Source organism: Danio rerio, chromosome 20 (assembly GCF_049306965.1).
Source record: "Danio rerio strain Tuebingen ecotype United States chromosome 20, GRCz12tu, whole genome shotgun sequence".
NCBI lineage: Eukaryota > Metazoa > Chordata > Actinopteri > Cypriniformes > Danionidae > Danio > Danio rerio.
The window spans coordinates 42248432-42266675 of record NC_133195.1 but is presented as its reverse complement, the minus strand read 5'-3'; the positions used below and the strand labels follow the sequence as shown (position 1 = coordinate 42266675).

Genomic DNA, 18244 nt, shown 5'->3' with positions numbered 1-18244 from the left:
ATAACAGTAAAAATAAATTAAAGGGTAACTAGTATAGCGTTATCCACCAACGTCTCGTGGGTGTAAAATAATTCAATTGCTTAAAAAAAAAATAGGTGCACGACTGTCATCTTGACCGGATTTCTCTGGTTTGCAAGCGGCTGGTGCAGAAATGAGCATAAGGCTTGATGGAGAATCTAGAATCTGGAGCTCAATTACTGTGGCCCCAGAGGGACATCCTTTCAGAAGCAAGGATATATAGGATGATGCTTTTGCAAGAGCAATGTTGAAGCTCTGGAAATATATTTAAAAAAAAAAAGGGGGGGGGTATTTATTTATTATTTTATTTATACAAATGAATACACTTTTTTAGTCTATTGCAGTATATCCTGTCTATCTTTTTATTTTGATGTCTTATCTATCTCTTAGGGCTCTATTTTTTTTCGATCTAGGTGAGTCTAAAGCTCATGGCGCAAAAGGATTAAGGGCATGTCCGAATCCACTTTTGCAGATGAAAAAATACACTCTGCGCCATGGTGCATGGTCTAACAGGGTTGTGCTTATTTTCTTAATGAGTTCTGGGTGTGTTTTGAGCATAACGTGCATTAAACCAATCAGAGTCTCATCGCACATTCCCTTTAAGAGTCAGTTGTGTCACGCCATAGCACATTTGCTATTTACACTGTGGACTTTGTAACTGGAAAAACTGAACACTTTACTAGCAAAAAAACAGTTACGGATAAAGAATGAGCCTCCTCTATTCAGCCTCTTTACATTCTCTTTACTTTACTCCTTTACTTTACTCCTTTACTTTCGTGGATGAGGAAACAATGTTGCACTCCACTGAAGAAATCCATTAGCTTACATAATCAGTTTTGTTTGTTAAGTGCAAAGATTTGTTTCAAAACAATTTCTAAATTCAGTTCTAATTTCAAGAAAACAAATAAATGAGCAATAATAACGAAGTATGTACGGTCGAGAGAGCTTAACATGCTGCAATTTAAGAAAACACGTGTAATTACGAAAACACTCGCAAAATAAAAAATGATCTTCATCAGTTTGCCAGCACACGTGTTGCAAATTCTCACAATATAAACAACAGAAGAAACGCACTGCATTTGGTTACAACACTTGTATCCACACATATCCACATAACAATGTAAATGTTTCAAGGGGACCAAAAAACATGAACGACCCTGCTGGTGGATGTGTTATTATGCTATGACTGTTGCTCAGTGAAGTTGTTGGTCTTTAAACTGTGAATTTTTTGTTTATTTTATTAACCCGTTTACACAATTCTATTGTCGTTTGTAAATTATTAGCTTAAATATACTGATGATGAAATGTGAAACATTGTTTTAATAGTATGCAACGCTTTCAATAAATGCAGCACGTTTCTTTAGTTGTTTATGATGTGAAAAAATGCAGCGCGTATCTATAGTAGTTTGCGTTTGGATCTGCATAGGCGCATAACTAACACACTTTGCGCTGTATATAGACCAGCTTTCAGTTGGTAAATAGTGCTGTCTATTTCAGTTCATCAAAATAGCAAAGTGCCAACAATGCACACATCTGCTTTATAGACCAGCACATGCATAAGTCCACAAAGTGGCACAAACAGATTTGGTAGTAAACAACATGGCGCAAAACATAAAAATTGCAGTTGCACTGGTCTAAAAATAACAACAAAACGCGCCAAACACATCTTGCGCCTTATTGCGCCAGGTGTATGATAGGGCCCTTGGTGTAAGATATCTATAAAATAAGTCTGCATCGATACGTGAAAGAGTGAAAATTTTCTTTTGGCACAGTCAACCTTTGTAGTTTTAAATTAAAATTAAACTCTAAAAATTCATTGAAAAGACAGGATTTCTGGAGGACACTTTTTTTTTTAATAACAAATGATGCCTTGCTAAGGGAAAAAAGGCTATATTTTCATGGAGTCAAAGGTAAGAGTTACCCTTCATCGGTCTCAGCGGGAGGTTTGTGATTTGAAAAGCTGCATACATCCTCTGAATGGTATTGTATTTGTATACAAGGCCCTGTGATAGAACCGCCTTTTAATTCCTGTCTGCCATGATGAATTACACAGTTTGAGGCCTAAAGAAAGAAAAAAAGGAGGCTGAACAAATACATTTATTAAAGAGATCCTAATCAGCGGTCTGAAATTAATCGGCACACTCCTCCTCCTTATTTTCCTTGTCCTTTTGCAGTTTTGATTTTGCACTCTTTTTTGAGGGGGGTGCATGAGGGGGACTAATTACCTTCCACTGCTGGTCGTCTCTACCCCATCACACACACACACACACACACACACACACACACACACACACACACTACTCTCAGCACGTATCACTTACCGAATAAGACCATCTGCAATCCCTCTGGGAACGGTGGCACTGTCCTGTTACCATTCACGTCGTGCTTAGCTGCAGGACACAAAGGAAACAATGGAGAGAATGCCCTTATAAATCAACACAATGTCAACAGGATTTCATAACGTGCTCTTTCCGACGCTATGAACTAAACCCCCATGAGGATTTGAAGGCTCTCATTAAGCTCAGCCCTTCTAGTTTTGGGTTTATTCCTTCATCTTTCCCTTTAAGAGACACGAAAAAGGATGTATGGAAGGTTAAGAGAGTCGTTTTGTCAAGGAAGGTCGAACGATGGCAGATTAATTTTCTGCGTGTTGTGGATTTATTCGAATGGAGTTAGGGAGAGAGGGGGAAACGACACCTGGTTGGATTAATGTATGTCAATGCGACGTTTTAACATGTGACAGGGATACAGATGGGCCGAGGCAAGGGGAAAGTGTTCGGCGGATTAGGATAAATGGAGGTTACCGAGTTCAACATCTGGGCGCAGCCATGCCGGAGCTCGCACATGCACGTACTGTACGAGTACGTTGCCATGGCAGCAGGGCATGCCAATACAGCCAGACGGAAGGCAGAGATATGTGCCATGCAGCAGTTCACTGTAACTCACTCACCGACACACTGAACCACAAATCATGCTCTGCAGAATTCCTTTATATTACATTTAGGTTTACATTTAGTCATTTGGCAGACTCTTTTGTCCAAAGCAACTTACAATTGCAGAAACATTCAGCAAATCAACTTGAAGAAACAATACACACAGGAAGTGCTACTGTAATTATACAAAGGAACTACTCAGAGAATGGGCTATATGCACAGCTAGGGTTTTTAAGCCAATGATAAACTTCCGGCGAAAGATTTATGTGACACTTTTCAATTTCATATGGTTCCCTTTTACAGAATGAATGTTGCAATGTAATTAAAATACAATCAGTTTCATAGACTTCAGCATTCATTTACTTGTTTAAGAGTTAAACTAGATGAAAGATGTGTAAACGCAAGAGCCGTCAGTAGGATCAGGCTAGTGCAGAAACTCCATTGAAAATACGGCATTAAAATAAATGTACATTTTTTAAACACATGGCGGGGGGGAATGGAATTTAATGCAGTGCTTCTTGTCTGATCGGATACCTTCTTTAAATTGTATATCTCTCAGGCAGTGAAGATTGCTTGATTTTTAATGAAATCAGATCTTGAAAGTGGTGATTTTGTAAGAGAACGACAGTTCATAGGAAACGCTTGGGCTGGCTGACTGAAAATGAAAAGTCCTGTTCATATAAATGCTTGAGTAAGGAAGTGCTTTTTGTTTTTTGAGAGGGAAGTGAAAAGTGTTTCTAGAGGTGGTTTGTTAAGCCCACTCCCCTGTGTGAAGCACAAATGCAATTTTTTAATAAATTATAAATACAATATGTTTTTTTAAATAAATATTAAGTCTTTTAGCAAATTATTAAGCAAATTTTTAAGAATTGTGCCCAATTGTCCAATTCAATTTACTAAATAAATAAATAATTATTACAATTTTGAATTCATTATTGGTTCTTCTCTCTGTAACATAAATTGACTCTGTAACAAAAAAGTAAAAAATAAATAAAATAAAATGCTCATCGCTTTGGTCCTACAAACCAATTCTTTGGTCAGTTTTTGTTAACTAAACAATATTCAGTCCATTTATAGTTTGTTAACTAAATATTCCATCTCCAGGTTGAAGGAAAGTCCTTACTAAGGCTGTGTATGGGCAAAGGCCTCACGATATGATACATATCACGATAAATGGTCAGGGTACAGTACATCACGGTATATTGTAATACAATAAATATTGTGATATATTGCAATAGTTTGTATTAGTATGTGTCATGTTATATTGACAACTTGATAAAGGCAGCAGACGAAATAAAACTTTAATTTTAATTTATTTTCTATTCATTTCAATTCCTTAGAACTGCACAGTGTGATTGAACGGAGAACTCACTGAAATCTATTAAATGCATATTGTAAACACTTAACTAAAACGTATATGCCACTAAAGTCGCTAAATAAAATAAACAATTTATAAAACTAAAGCAAGTAAAAAAAATTAATAAAATGTATCAAGTAAACACAAAACTGGAAAACAGCGCTTTAAAATGTGTTAAAGTAATAGAAACCAAAATCAGAGCTCTAAATTGCGACCGTTTTGGTCGCATATGCGCCCAAGATTTTTATCTATGCGTCCTCAAAATATATTTGGGAGCATTTGTGCAAGTGCATAAAATTGGTCTTGTGCACCTTTCTACTTTCCACTATGCTCACTCTTGCTTACTTCTGATGCCGTACTACTTTGCATTTTGTTGATAGCGAGTTAGCAACATCTACTGGAGCAGAGGAGGAGGTTGTTAGGCACAACTTGTATCGATATTTCAGGTTGGACTATCGATACACTATCGTGAAAGAAATTATTGCGATTGTCAGATATCGATAATTTTGCACAGCCCTAGTCCTTACCTTATCTTGCGGTTTTGTTCACGAGTGAGGGAAGGATGGAACGTAAGAATGACAGAGGGATTGGTGCAATGGCAGCAGTAATGCGGTTGATGTACCAGTCCGTTGTGGCTGAGCTTTTGATTTACCGGTCAATCTATGTTCCTACTCTCACTTATGGTCATGAGCTTTTGCAGGGTGGCAGGGCACACCCTTATAGATAGGGTGAGGAGCTCTGTCACCCGGAAGAAGCTCGGAGTAGAGCCGCTGCTCCTCCACATCGAGAGAAGTCAGCTGAGGTGGCTCGGGCATCCAAGTGGTGCTCGCTGCAGAGCCATTTGAGCAGAGCTGAGCTCCAGCGAGGGGGAGCTTGAGCTTGAGCTCCACCTTTTCTGCACTTCTTCTACGAGTGATGTCACTGGGGGTAGGGTTAGGGGTGGGGTTGGTGTACGCATTAAAACAGCTTACAGGAGGCAGAGCGAGAGCTCATGCTCCCCCTCGCTGGAGCTCAGCTCTGCTCAAAAGGCTCTGCAGCGAGCACCCTCTCCGGGCATCTGCTTTGGATGCCTCCTTTACGCCTACGTAGCAATAGGAAACATCCACCCACTCCTGCACTCACACACATACACTATGACCAATTTAGCTTACTTAATTCAGTTATAGTGCATGTCTTTGGACTGTAGGGAAACTGGAGCACCCGGAGGAAACCCACGCCAACACAGGGAGAACATGCAAACTCCACACAGAATTGGCAACTGACTTGAACCAGTGACCTTCTTGCTGTAAGGTGAAAGTGCTAAACACTGAGCCACCGTGCTGCCCTAGATTCTTTTTGTTAACTAAATAATGTTTAGTCCATTGACACTTTTATTAACTGAACTAAATCTAGCTCAAAGTTCAACTAAACGAATTAATTCAATTCAGAATTGTTTTATTAGCATGACTGTAAAGGATACAATATTGCTAAAGCTTGAAGTAGGAAGACAAATATAAAGCTAATTAACTAGCCAATAAAATAAATGTTTAATCCAGCTTTTTTGGTTTAACAAACAGCTAGCTAAATGAATTAAATAACTCTCAATCAACTAACCTTACTGTAAATAATTATTTAGTCCTCTGACTTTTTTGTTAAGCAACTAATAAACTCCTTAACTGTTCAATCAATTAAGCATGTCATGTTTTTGCCAATGATGCGATCCTGGATTAACATGTATGTTGTCTGTATGTAATCCGTATCTATTCCCTACCCCTAAATCCAACAATAACTGTAAACTATTCCCATAATCAGAGGGGAATAATAGTTGGATAGCAATCATGTAGCAGTGTAAAAACCTAACCATAACATAAACTGTAAACATATCCCATAATTCTGATTGGCTGATTTGAATCTTGTTCCAGTATCAAGGAACATGTTAATCAAGGAACAGGTCCTAAGAAGTGAAATCAGGTTGGTGCTCCATTAACTCTTTTTGTTAAGTAAACAGCCATTAGTTCAGTCTATTGACATTTTTTGACTATCTAACTAACTAACTAATATAGGTTTACTTCACAGATATTTTCAGTTTAACTAACTAACCAACGAATAAATATATTTAGTTTACTGACATGTTTAGTTTTGCTAATTAACTGTCCATTTTTTATTTATTTATTTTGTAACTGTTCAGTTTACTGACTCTGTTTTAATTATCTAACTACATGTCCAAAACACGAATTCTAAACAAATAAATAAATAATACTAGTATTGCTGTTGTTAATAATAATAATAAATACTAAATAAATAAATGCAAAGAGCATTTTTTCTTTACAAATGAATACACTTTCAGTCCATTGTGGAATATCCTGTGTCTCTTTTTATTTCATTGTCTTACCCGTCTCTCAGTGTAAGATATCTATAAAATATATTTGCATCCAGATTCAGTGGTGTGTTTGACAAAGGGCTTCCTGAAATGTGTCTGTGTTAAATAATGCTAAAAGAAATTAAATGGTGGTGAAACAGAGTGAAAATCTTCTTTTGGCACAGTAAACCTTTCCATTTTTGAATTAAAATGGCACTCGAACAATGCATTGAAAAGACAGGCTTTCTGTGGAGGCCACTGCTCTAATCTAATCTGTGTAAGTGGACTGAAGAGAAGCATTAGAACAGACTTCATTAAATCACTTTTACATTCAGACCGTCAGTGCTGATCTGTTTCAACCACTCAACACTCTCTTACAGCATACAGTACATTGTGGAAAAATTACACAGTCTCTTAATTCAATATCAATCAGTAAAATAAGACAGAATACTTCCTTTATAGTAATTGTGAAAAGAATCAGTAAAGAAAGCTGTCTATGAAATGTCTGTTATCATTTACACACACACACACACACACACACACACACACACATACATACATATATATATAAATAAAAACTCTAATAACTCAGGGTGGGCTAATAATTCTGACTTCAACAGTGTGTGTGTGTGTGTGTGTGTGTGTGTATAAATAAATACATAAATAAATAAATAAATAAATAAATAAATAAATAAATAAATACAATAAATATATATATATATATATATATATATATATATATATATATATATATATATATATATATATATATATATATATATATGAACTAATGAAGTTGAATAAACTGGTGTGAACAGATAAACTAATTTACAGAAAATGTGCCAGTGCTATTGGAGTGACAACACACACACACATTCACACTTGTATATGTGATTTGCGAGGACTCTTCAATGCCGTATTCTCCAAAAACACTTCCAGCCTGCACAGTAAATATGCAAATTTTAAACGCCAAAAGGCCCACTTAATATGTTTTTAGGCCTTTTAAATTATGAGGAAACAAACCACCTCACTACCTTTGGGTCATACCCCTATCACTAGACAACTCTGTCCTTGTAAACCACAATCAAGAACACACACTCGAGTCTTAAACCACAAACAGTTAAACATCAGCCCCATATGTTCCCTGCTCTGCAGTGCACACACACACACATAAAGAAGAATATTTTTATTGATCTGCAGTGCGTCATTCTGAAGAACAGTTTGCAAAAGCCTTTACAATAAGAACTGGCATGAGTCTTTTGCCTTTCAGAGTGATAGAAGTGACCAGGCCACGAGCCACACTGAGCTCCAGAGCTTTCTATTAGCCTCTCACCACCATCCATCTCTCTAATGGCCAGCTATAGAGTACAGACCTCTCTGGGTGAACCCAGAAACTCAGACTGACAGGCAGAAAAAAGAATTATGCATTTGAACTTACTTGACCTTTGCAGACGTATGTACTGTAGCTGCAAGGGTTTTAAGAAATCATTTAAATTCAGACTGATTGATAATTATTAATTATTTGGACATGTTTGTTTCAAAGGACTGATGTAAAGAATCAGCTGGTAAAAAAGATGCATGTAAACAAGAATATTTTGGCACTGCAAATCTCTACTAAAGAACAATAATAATAATAATAATAATAATAATAATAATAATACATATATAATATATATACATATCCTAGATATTTAAAATTGATAATAAAAAAAACATTTACTCTTAACTGATTTAAATTTTGTTTTATTTGCTAATTTGTTATTAGTCTGCAAATAATTACATAAGAATGAATTACATAAGAATACTAGTACACAAACATAAATATACGTATGTGTGGAAAACAATTAAAGATAAACTCAAAATAAAGAGCTTTGCTGCTTTTTCAAGCTACTTGTCCGGCAGCAAGCTCTCTGCAACTCTCACATGGTTGCCCACTGAAGCTAAGCAGGGCTGCGCCTGGTCAGTACCTTGATGGAAGACCACATAGGAAAGCTGGGTTGCTGCCAGAAGTGATGTTATTGAGGCCAGCAGTGGGCACTGGCCTCTGTGGGTACTAATGCCTCAGTATAGTGAAAGGGACTCTATACTGCTCAGTGAGTGCCATCTTTCGGATGGTACGTTAAACCGAGGTTGTGAAAAATCCTGGCCAAATATGCCCACTGGCCTCTGTCCATCATGGCCTCCTAACCATCCTTATATCATAATTGGCTTCAGTACTCTGTCTCCTCTCCACCAATCAGCTGGTGTGTGGTCTGGTGCAATTTGGCTGCCGTCGCATTATTCAGGTGGGTGCTGCACACTGGTGGAGGATAAGGAGATTCCCCCAATGTGTAAAGCGTTCGATCCACTTCAATTTTCAAAACCAATCAAGTTGATCAATTTGTGTTGGGAGAACAAAGAAATTGTGAGGAACCCAGCATTTTTACAGTCTATAATACATTTTATATGATTAAAATAAAAATCTTAACAAATTAAAAATAAATGCTTACAGACATGAATGCATCTACACTCAAAAACAAATGCTGTTGCTTGTTCAAACTACTTATTTAAAATGAGCTGAGACAACACAACTATTGAGATTTTGTTAGGTCAACGTATTTATTTTTTTATTATTTATATATATTTTTTTATGTTCAATGTTATGTTAATTTGTTAAACCTGTAAACTTATTGCTATCGATTTGTGTTGGGACAATATGATTGAATTGTGCGAAACCCTGCATTATTTTTTACAGTGTACAGTGTCATGTTTACAAACTGAAATGGATTGAGCATAAAACAATTAAGTTGTCCCAAGAAAACCTTAAGAACTGTGTTGTGTCTACTTGTTTTAAATAAGTTTGAACAAGCAGCAAAAGTCATTTTTGAGTGTAATATTGAATATTATATATTATTTAAATTTTTAACCCTATTATATAAGGAGATGTACTTTTTGTGCAGTAACGGTCTGACAGTGAGACCTCAAATCTGCATTATATACGCAGCAGAGAAGAACTTCAAGCATGCGTGTTTATGCCTGAACCCCTCATTATATCGAACCAAGAGAGCGGCAGAATGACAGAAAGTCCTCCATGCTCCTCCAGCTCATCTCCTGCTGCAGTGTAAAAAAGCACAACCATAACGCTGAGGCCTTTTTTCCGCCGTGCCTAATGCCCACCTACCACATCTCTCCACTTTCATTATCTTAACGCAGAGCCAGTAATTGCTGCCTTTCTGGAACAACAGAAGCATATTCATTAATGTTCGGACACCCCCCACAGTCAGATAAACAATCTAAATGTAAATGTCAGCAGGCAAAGACAATGAGTCGAGACAGAATATTAATGGCTCAAATCTACGCGTGGCACGATTTCCTCTCAGACCGAGAGATTGGGGGAGAAAAGACTCACCGGAGAGGGGGAAGGGGGTATTATGAAGCAGTTCCTCCATCCATCCCTCCCTTCCCTAAAAAAAAATCCCCCCGCTGTCCCCCCCTTGTTAATCCAGCACCATGTGCCAATGTTTTCTCTGCCATGTAGATTTCTTCTGTGATTAGCTCCTCCCACAACATCATTAAAATTCATATATGTACGGCGCTTTGCATTTTATTAATCATTACTGATCACTGGCTCTTTCAGAACTGGAAGAAAAAGAAAAAGGCAGGCCTTCATTAATAGATCAAGAAGGAAAAATAACATCTATTGGATCTCTGGAAATTAATTTTTCAAGAAGTTCGAGAAGTATGAATACAGAGCCGTGCTTAGATAATTTATTTATCAAAATGAAGAAAATGATTAGCACAAAAAACATCTTTTTGGTGCCGCCTAATTATCTTGTTCTTGACAAACAGGCGATAGGAATTATTCTCACTCAAGTTTTCTGGTGCATGGATTTCATCTAATAATTAACACCTGCTGGAGAAACACTAGAGAGAATTTGTTCACTTAATTTTGTTTTTTTTGTTTGCATATGCAAACCTCAAAACAAAAGTTTTGTGTTGGATCAATTTATGTCTTGTTTCTGCAAACATAAAATCAAACATTGGTAAACTTGATATCATGACATATTTGTTAATATGAAGACAAATTGAAATCATAGAAAATATTATAGAAAATATATTTATAGTAAATTATTTATTAATAATAATAAATAAATAAATAAAGTAAATTATTATTATTTATTTATAGTAAGTCAGAATAATAATAAATAATCCCTGTTTATTTTTTATCCAATTTCTGTTTAACGGAGAGATATTTTTCAGATTTTTTTTTAACACATTTCTAAACATAATAGTTTTAATAACTCATTTCTAATTACTGATTTTATCTTTTCCATGATGACAGTAGATAATATTTGACTAGATATTTTTCAAGACACTTCTTTACAGCTCAAAGTTACATTTAAGGGCTTAACTAGATTAATTAGGTTAATTAGGCAAGTTAGGGTAATTAGGCAAGTTATTGTATAACGATGGTTTGTTCTGTAGACTATCAAAAATATATAGCTAAAAGGGGCTAATAATTTTGACCTTATAATGGTGTTAATGGTGTAAAGGGTTTATGTTATTTACAGGTCATTGTTAATAAATGCTACAGCATATGGTATTAACTGTAGTAAAATTGCATCTGCAATAAACACTGTGGTATACCTTATTTTTAATACAGTAAACTGTGGTGTATTGTAGTAAGCTACTGTATGGTTGGAGAAAACTAGTACAGCATTGGGTTGTTTATATTACGGTAGCTGTATTATGATGGGAACTACAATTTCCACAACAAACTATTAGAGTACTTCGGTGTGTTTTTGTGTGTGTGTGTGTGTGTGTGTGTGTGTGTGTGTGTGTGTGTGTGTGTGTGTGTGTGTGTGTGTGTGTGTGTGTGTGTGTGTGTGTGTGTGTGTGTGTGTCTTTTTTTATGAAGGGCCATACTTGATTGAGGGGGGTGGGTCAAAGCTAAATATATCAAACTACATAACATTTATGTTTCCTTTTGTACTGTCCTAATTTATTCATATTTAAAAATAAATAGAAAAATACTTTAAATGTATTATATATGTTTGACATTTTAAAGTTTATTTCTTACAACAACACCATAAACAATCCCATTTAAAACACAAATGAGTTCAATGTTAAATACAGTAGTCAAGCTGAACCTGTGTTTGCCTTGATTTGCTTGCCTATGTCTTGTGCAGTGTCTGTCGAGAGACAGTTTTTTGATTTTTTAAAAAATCTGATTAATTCACAACATTTAATTGAAACATTTAATTTCCGTTTGCTTTTTTTTTTTTTTTTTTGTAGCTCAGCAAATAAACAAACAAATAAGCAAAGGTTTATGTTAAATTAGAAATTTACCTCAATCTTCCACATCATTTGACCCTCTTTTCTAAGATGGGATGGCTTGAATTCTAAGATTACCATGGGCCAGCTTTGACCCGTGGGCCCTAGTTTAATATGAACTAATGAAGTTGAATAAACTGGTGTGAACAGATATACTATTTTACAGAAAATGAGCCAGTGTTATTCGAGTGAAAACACACACACATTCACACTTGTATATGTGATTTGCAAGGACTTATATATATATATATAAAGTAAACTAAATAATGATTCAAAAACAAAGTCAAAATATTTAAATTATCTTGAAACTTCAAGTTTTATCATGTTGAGGTAATCAATCGTAATCACTTCATTTAAACAACTAGTAAACAACAATTTTAATGACATTTATTGTATTTATATGGACTGGGCAAGAGACCGATATCAGAACTGGCATTAGCACAGTAACAGAAACTCCAAACCTTAAATGCCAAAGCTAAAAAGCTGTAAATTAAACTCAAACAAATCTCTCTTTTTTTACTTAAAACACCTGGGATTACATTAATTGTCTTTTTTGTTTTCATTATCAAGTGCTATTATAATATGTTAATTATAAAATAATATAATATTACATATTATTGAGTGTTGGTGGTTGCATGTTTGCAATTGTTGTCTTAAATCCAGTGTTAAAGACAAATTTTCTTTCTGTGCCAAGCTGAACGGACAATAAAGTTTAAACTAAACTAAACTAAACTATCAATGTAATCCTATGCAAAACATGCTAGGAACCACATCCAGTTAGTTATTCCAACAAACAATATTCATGTCGTCTCAACATAAAATAATCGCTAGCTTGATTTATGTACAAATTAACATAAAACAAATCAAACATGTTGAAGAACTGTGATTTTGGTTATTTTTGAGTGTAGTCTATTCAGTGAGGATCTTCAGAACGGGAGAGGCTCCTAAAATGATTTTCATGAATAAACAAGCATAGCTGACATGTAAATCTAACATTTATAAGGATGGAGAACGGTGGAGCGCATGGGGTCTAATAATGAAGAAAGCGTCATGACAGTCCCACCCCTGAAGCAAACATTTCCGCTCTCTTAGACTGTTCTGTCCGCGTTTTGGATGAATAACTAGGCTGCCTAGGAGCCCTTTTCGTAAAGCCGAAAAATCTGTCGGAATAATGAGGCTAATCACAGGAAAGTCTTTATCCGTGCTGGCATTTGCACTCTCTGCCAGCCAATGCCATTCCTCCACAGCGCTGCTCGAGTTAGTGCTGCTCTATTTCAGCGCCGCACACCATAGCTATAAATATTCTATTAAATATGTAGAGCTCCTTAAAGAAACGCCAACTTGAACTGTCAGACAAATATTAAGCGCTATTTAAGTCAACAGAATTCATGATCACTGGTATCCTTCTGCTGTCATTTAAGCTAATTTGGCCACATATTCAGCATAAATAAACACAGAAGTAAAAGAACATAAACTAAGTATTTAACGTAGAAATTGTCTAATTACTAATTATTCACCTTATCATTTGCATACGTGCGGGCGCAGCCATTGGAATATTTTTGGCTCGAGACTTCCGGTCTCATTCACTTCCATTCATTTTTAGACGCTAAAACAGCTCATTATGCTGCTTGATGCTGCAAACTGATATTTTCTTATTATATGATTGTGCTTTGTCTGAATAGTCATGCAAACACTTGTTTGTAGAGCAAGTAGTTTGACCATTTTCTGTGGATTATTATTCCTAATCATTTCTCACGTAGGCAGCTGATCGGAAATTCTAAAACAAATCGCAAAAACAAGGGCACTTCCACATTGAAGAATAAGCTCAATATAATATAATTATTTTTTATAATTCTTTTATTTTAAAAAATATTTTAAATATAAAAATACCAGCCTGATGTCACGAGAAAACTTAAGTATTTTACGTTTTGCCAGTTTAGTGGCTAATTCGTACGAATTCGTGCGAGTTCAGTCGTACGAAATGGTACGATTTTAAAAAGGAGGCGTGGCACCCAACCCCAACCGTCATTGGGGGATGAGCAAATCGTACTAAATTCTACGAATTAGATCGTACAAATTCATACGAATTAGCCACTAAATAAAAAAGTTATGAATTGCCGTGAGATTGTGTTGAAAAATACACAAATTAACTATTTACTAAATGTAATTTAACATTTTACACTGCACTAACAAATATACTGTATATATATATAAGAGAGATATACAGTACTCAGCATAAATGAATATACCTAAATTTTTTTTTAAATCATATTTTTATTAATTTCTCAGTGAATGTAGGTAATAAACAGAAATGATTATTAAAATAATAGCCATGAAACATCTTTAGAAATAGAAAAATAATAATATTAGGTTAAATTTAGGTCATGTCAGGTGACCAAAATTCAATGTCTAGCCAGCTTCTATGGTCAACGCTATTTTGACGTCCAATAACGATGTCAAATCATGTCCAATATTTGATTGATTTTAGATTACGTTAAAAAGTGACCAAAATCCAACTTGGAGCCAACATCTTAAAACCAATTACAAATTAGCGTCAAATACTGACATTGTTCGTCAGGTAACGACTACACAACATCAAGCTGTAACATCATTAGACGTTGATATTTGGTTGTTTTTAGTTTACGTCGGAAAGTGACTAAAATCCAACGTCTGTCTGACGTTTGATACTAGTTGTTTCCATCCAAATATGCAAATAAAATTTATGCGCAAAATAGGAATATAAAAAATGTGTGAATAAAGCAGCGTTTCCATCCAACGAGTCAAAGAAAACAAAACCATCACTTCCTGATTAACTGAGCCAAATATCAACAGTAAAAATGGAATTTGCTGCGGTTCAAGAAGCTGCCTGAATCTTTTCTTTATTTAATAAATTACTCGCGGCTCAGAAGACAACGCTGGCACACAGTGTACACATGATAATATAATAACACTAATACTTAAACGGTAAGGCATTTTAGAATGACCAATATGACATATGTTTTACAATGTGCTCAGTCTGCTGGTTTGTCACATTCATCACATGATCTCTTATAACAAAGTCACATGACTTTTTTAATGCGCATACTAGAATTTGTTTGGTAAAAGTGTTTTCATTGTAGTTTATGCACATTTTTTTTCTTACTGAATAAAAAGTTGATCCTACTCTGTTATGCGCATACATTTTTCAAACCATTTTGCCATCAACCGATTTTTTATGCACTGGTCCTATTGGCGTCGGTCTGACATTGAGTTCTGACGTCAACCCGATTTTTATTTCCACCCAAAATGCAACATCCTCACAATCGTGGGGTACAATGCCAATCTGATCTCATGTTGACGTCCTGTGCCTGCTGGGTACATTTAAATTCAAGAAAAATATTGCAAAAACAAATTACAAACTACAACATTTCAACAAAATGTTACGTATATATTTTGTTTCCCTTGATTGTTTCCACTTTTTTAATTAAAAAATACAATAAAAAATATTTTTACATTAAAAAATACAATATTGTATTTAATGTTTTCCCCACTCATACAAATTTTGGTCTAATATAGTTATTTAGTTAGATTAGCTCCAGATTTAGTCCAGATTTTAGATTAGTCCAGATGCACAAATATAATATTGTAAAGCATCCTAAAAAACAATCATTTAAAAGTGAGATTTGTTAGGGTTGTACTCATATATGCTGAGTACTGTATTTTAACATGTACACGCATGAGATAAAATTTAAAAAATGTAATTATGTATCGTTAAATTCCAACATTTAAAATATGTACAACTTCTAATAAATAAATTCTAAAGCAGCATAATCCAAATTCAAAACCATGATGTGAGACATCCATCACAAAATCTGAGGTTCGACTCATTTCTCCAATGATCTTTTTAGGCCACTGCATGTCGGCCGAATCTGCTTTGGAAGGATTGTTAGATACAGTGTAGTGAGATGGCGTTATTAATCTATAATAGATAGAGTATTGAGTGATCCGCTGGCTGAAAATTCAAACTAGCAAGCACAAAATTCCCTCCCTCTCACTTTGAAGATCCTGCAGGCTTGGCTGCACTCATTTGCAAGCATGTTCATATCTCTGGCTTTCCTTCATCAGGTCTCCATTGATCTCTCCCTCCCCCACAGCAAACACAGGCTGAAGACGACGCCACTGACTCGAGCACTCTACTCCATCACCTCTGATTAACTAACCAGAACTAACACCGCGTTCACATACAAGCAGAATACATTTGAGTCTGATACGGATATGTCCACACACGCTTAGATTATTTATGGGAGTGAAAACAGCAATGCCCGATGCTACAACTGAACTCACACCTGTACATTTTTCAGGACTCACTATCATATTTTGGTGAAGCTGTGCTTTGCGAACTGAAGCACACTAGACAGCTACACTGTTAGATTTTGCCACAAATTTACAGTTATTTACTGCAAAAAACGCCCAATAAAATACCACATACATTCTTTAAAGTTTACTACGGTAATATGTGCCGCATTGTAGTTAATAAAAAAAAATTAAAGTAACTTAATAAAAATAAAGGTTTTGTACTTCTAGTGTAAAAATTACAGTAAAAATCATTATACTGTAACCTTTCAAATGTGGTAAAAGGCATTTTACCATTAAAAAGAAGTTGTTGTGGGCTAATTTACTGTAAAATGAAATTGCGGTAGGACCTTGCTACTGTAAAGCATTTACTGGTAAGTTACTGTGAAGGGTCAGTTGCGGTATCTTGCTGGCAGAAGTGCTACCATTAAGTTATGGCAAAAATACAAAAGAATATCTAACAGTTGTCAGTCCCATCACAATGTGACAGAGCTGCACCATGCCGCACATACACATCTAGTGTGTTTTAGGATTTCATGTGGGTTTCCATATATGAGTCATTTATCATCTGGAGATGTAGATAGTCACTGTCCTCCACCAGAGCTACTCCTGTCACTTCTGAGATCTGTAAATGCTACAATATTCAATGAGCTAAAAATAAATTAAACTAATTTAATTAACCCTGACTTAAAAATTAAAATTCCCTTCATCTATTGAAATACAAGAGGTCATTATAGTATAAAAACATCATTCATTCATTCATTTTCTTGTCGGCTTAGTCCTTTTATAAATCCAGGGTCGCCACAGTGGAATGAACCGCCAACTTATCCAGCAAGTTTTTACGCTACGGATGCCCTACCAGCCGCAACCCATCTCTGGGAAACATCCACACACACATTCACACACACACTCATACACTACGGACAATTTAGCCTACCCAATTCACCTGTACCGCATGTCTTTGGACTGTGGGGGAAACTGGAGCACGCAGAGGAAACCCATGCGAATGCAGGGAGAACATGCAAACTCCCCGCAGAAACGCCAACTGAGCCGAGGCTCGAACCAGCGACCTAGCGACCTTCTTGCTTTGGCGACAGCACTGCCTACTGCGCCACTGCTTCGCCATAAAAACATCATGTACACTGTAAAAAGTGGAGGCATCCACACAGTTGATTCATATTGTTAACTTTATTGTTTTTTTAAGTTGATTGAACATAAAAACATTTAAGTTGTCAGAATAAAAAGCTCAAGAATTGTGTTTTTTTTTTAGCTCCTTTTAAATAGATATTTTGTATAAGCAGCAAAAATCATTTTTTTGAGTGTACGTTTCAGAACTCAAAACATTCTGGTTAGTGTCAAAACAGCTTCTATTATATGCTGTCATGACTAATTGATCATATAATTTTTACAGTGCAGTAAGAGTGTTTAAACGCCATCTACTAAAAAGAAAAACAACATCTGCTTCTAGATCACTTTCTGTTTAGCACCACTCACCGATTCATGCTAAAAAAAAAACAAGATACAGATGCAGACATTGTTTTTCTCTATGCCATAACTAACAATAAAGATGCTTTGAAGACAACTAGATTACATGCAGTGACAAGAGATAGAATTAATTAGAATTTACTTTATGACCGTTAGAATAGTACGTAGTTTGAATATGAGTGGAATTTAGATGCATTTCATCCACCATCTGTGGGATACGTATGGGATAGTAAAGTGTTCATTGTAAACACACTTCTCTCGCTGGAAGTATTAGGTCATCCTGGTACTTCTTGTCTGCTGTTTGTCAAACATGAATTCAGACATACCAATCAGCTCAATGTTTTTCCACATACTATATAGTAGAGAAGTACGCAATTTAAGACACACCAGCAGTCTTTCATTGCATTCCTTCTGAATCTAATCCCACATTAGGAATGAGAGGGTGAACTTTTTGACAAAGGTCAAGAC

At 35.6% G+C, this 18244-nt stretch overlaps 1 protein-coding gene across 3 annotated transcripts in view; it reads right to left on the bottom strand.

The window, feature by feature from the left end:
* Positions 1-18244, bottom strand: part of msraa (methionine sulfoxide reductase Aa) — a 136467-nt gene that overhangs the window by 60588 nt on the left and 57635 nt on the right. For all 3 annotated transcript variants that reach the window (NM_001082893.2, XM_073933241.1, XM_073933240.1), the window contains one exon: positions 2340-2408. In NM_001082893.2, the coding sequence (NP_001076362.1) occupies positions 2340-2408 (69 nt within the window). The remainder of the gene's footprint in view (positions 1-2339; positions 2409-18244) is intronic.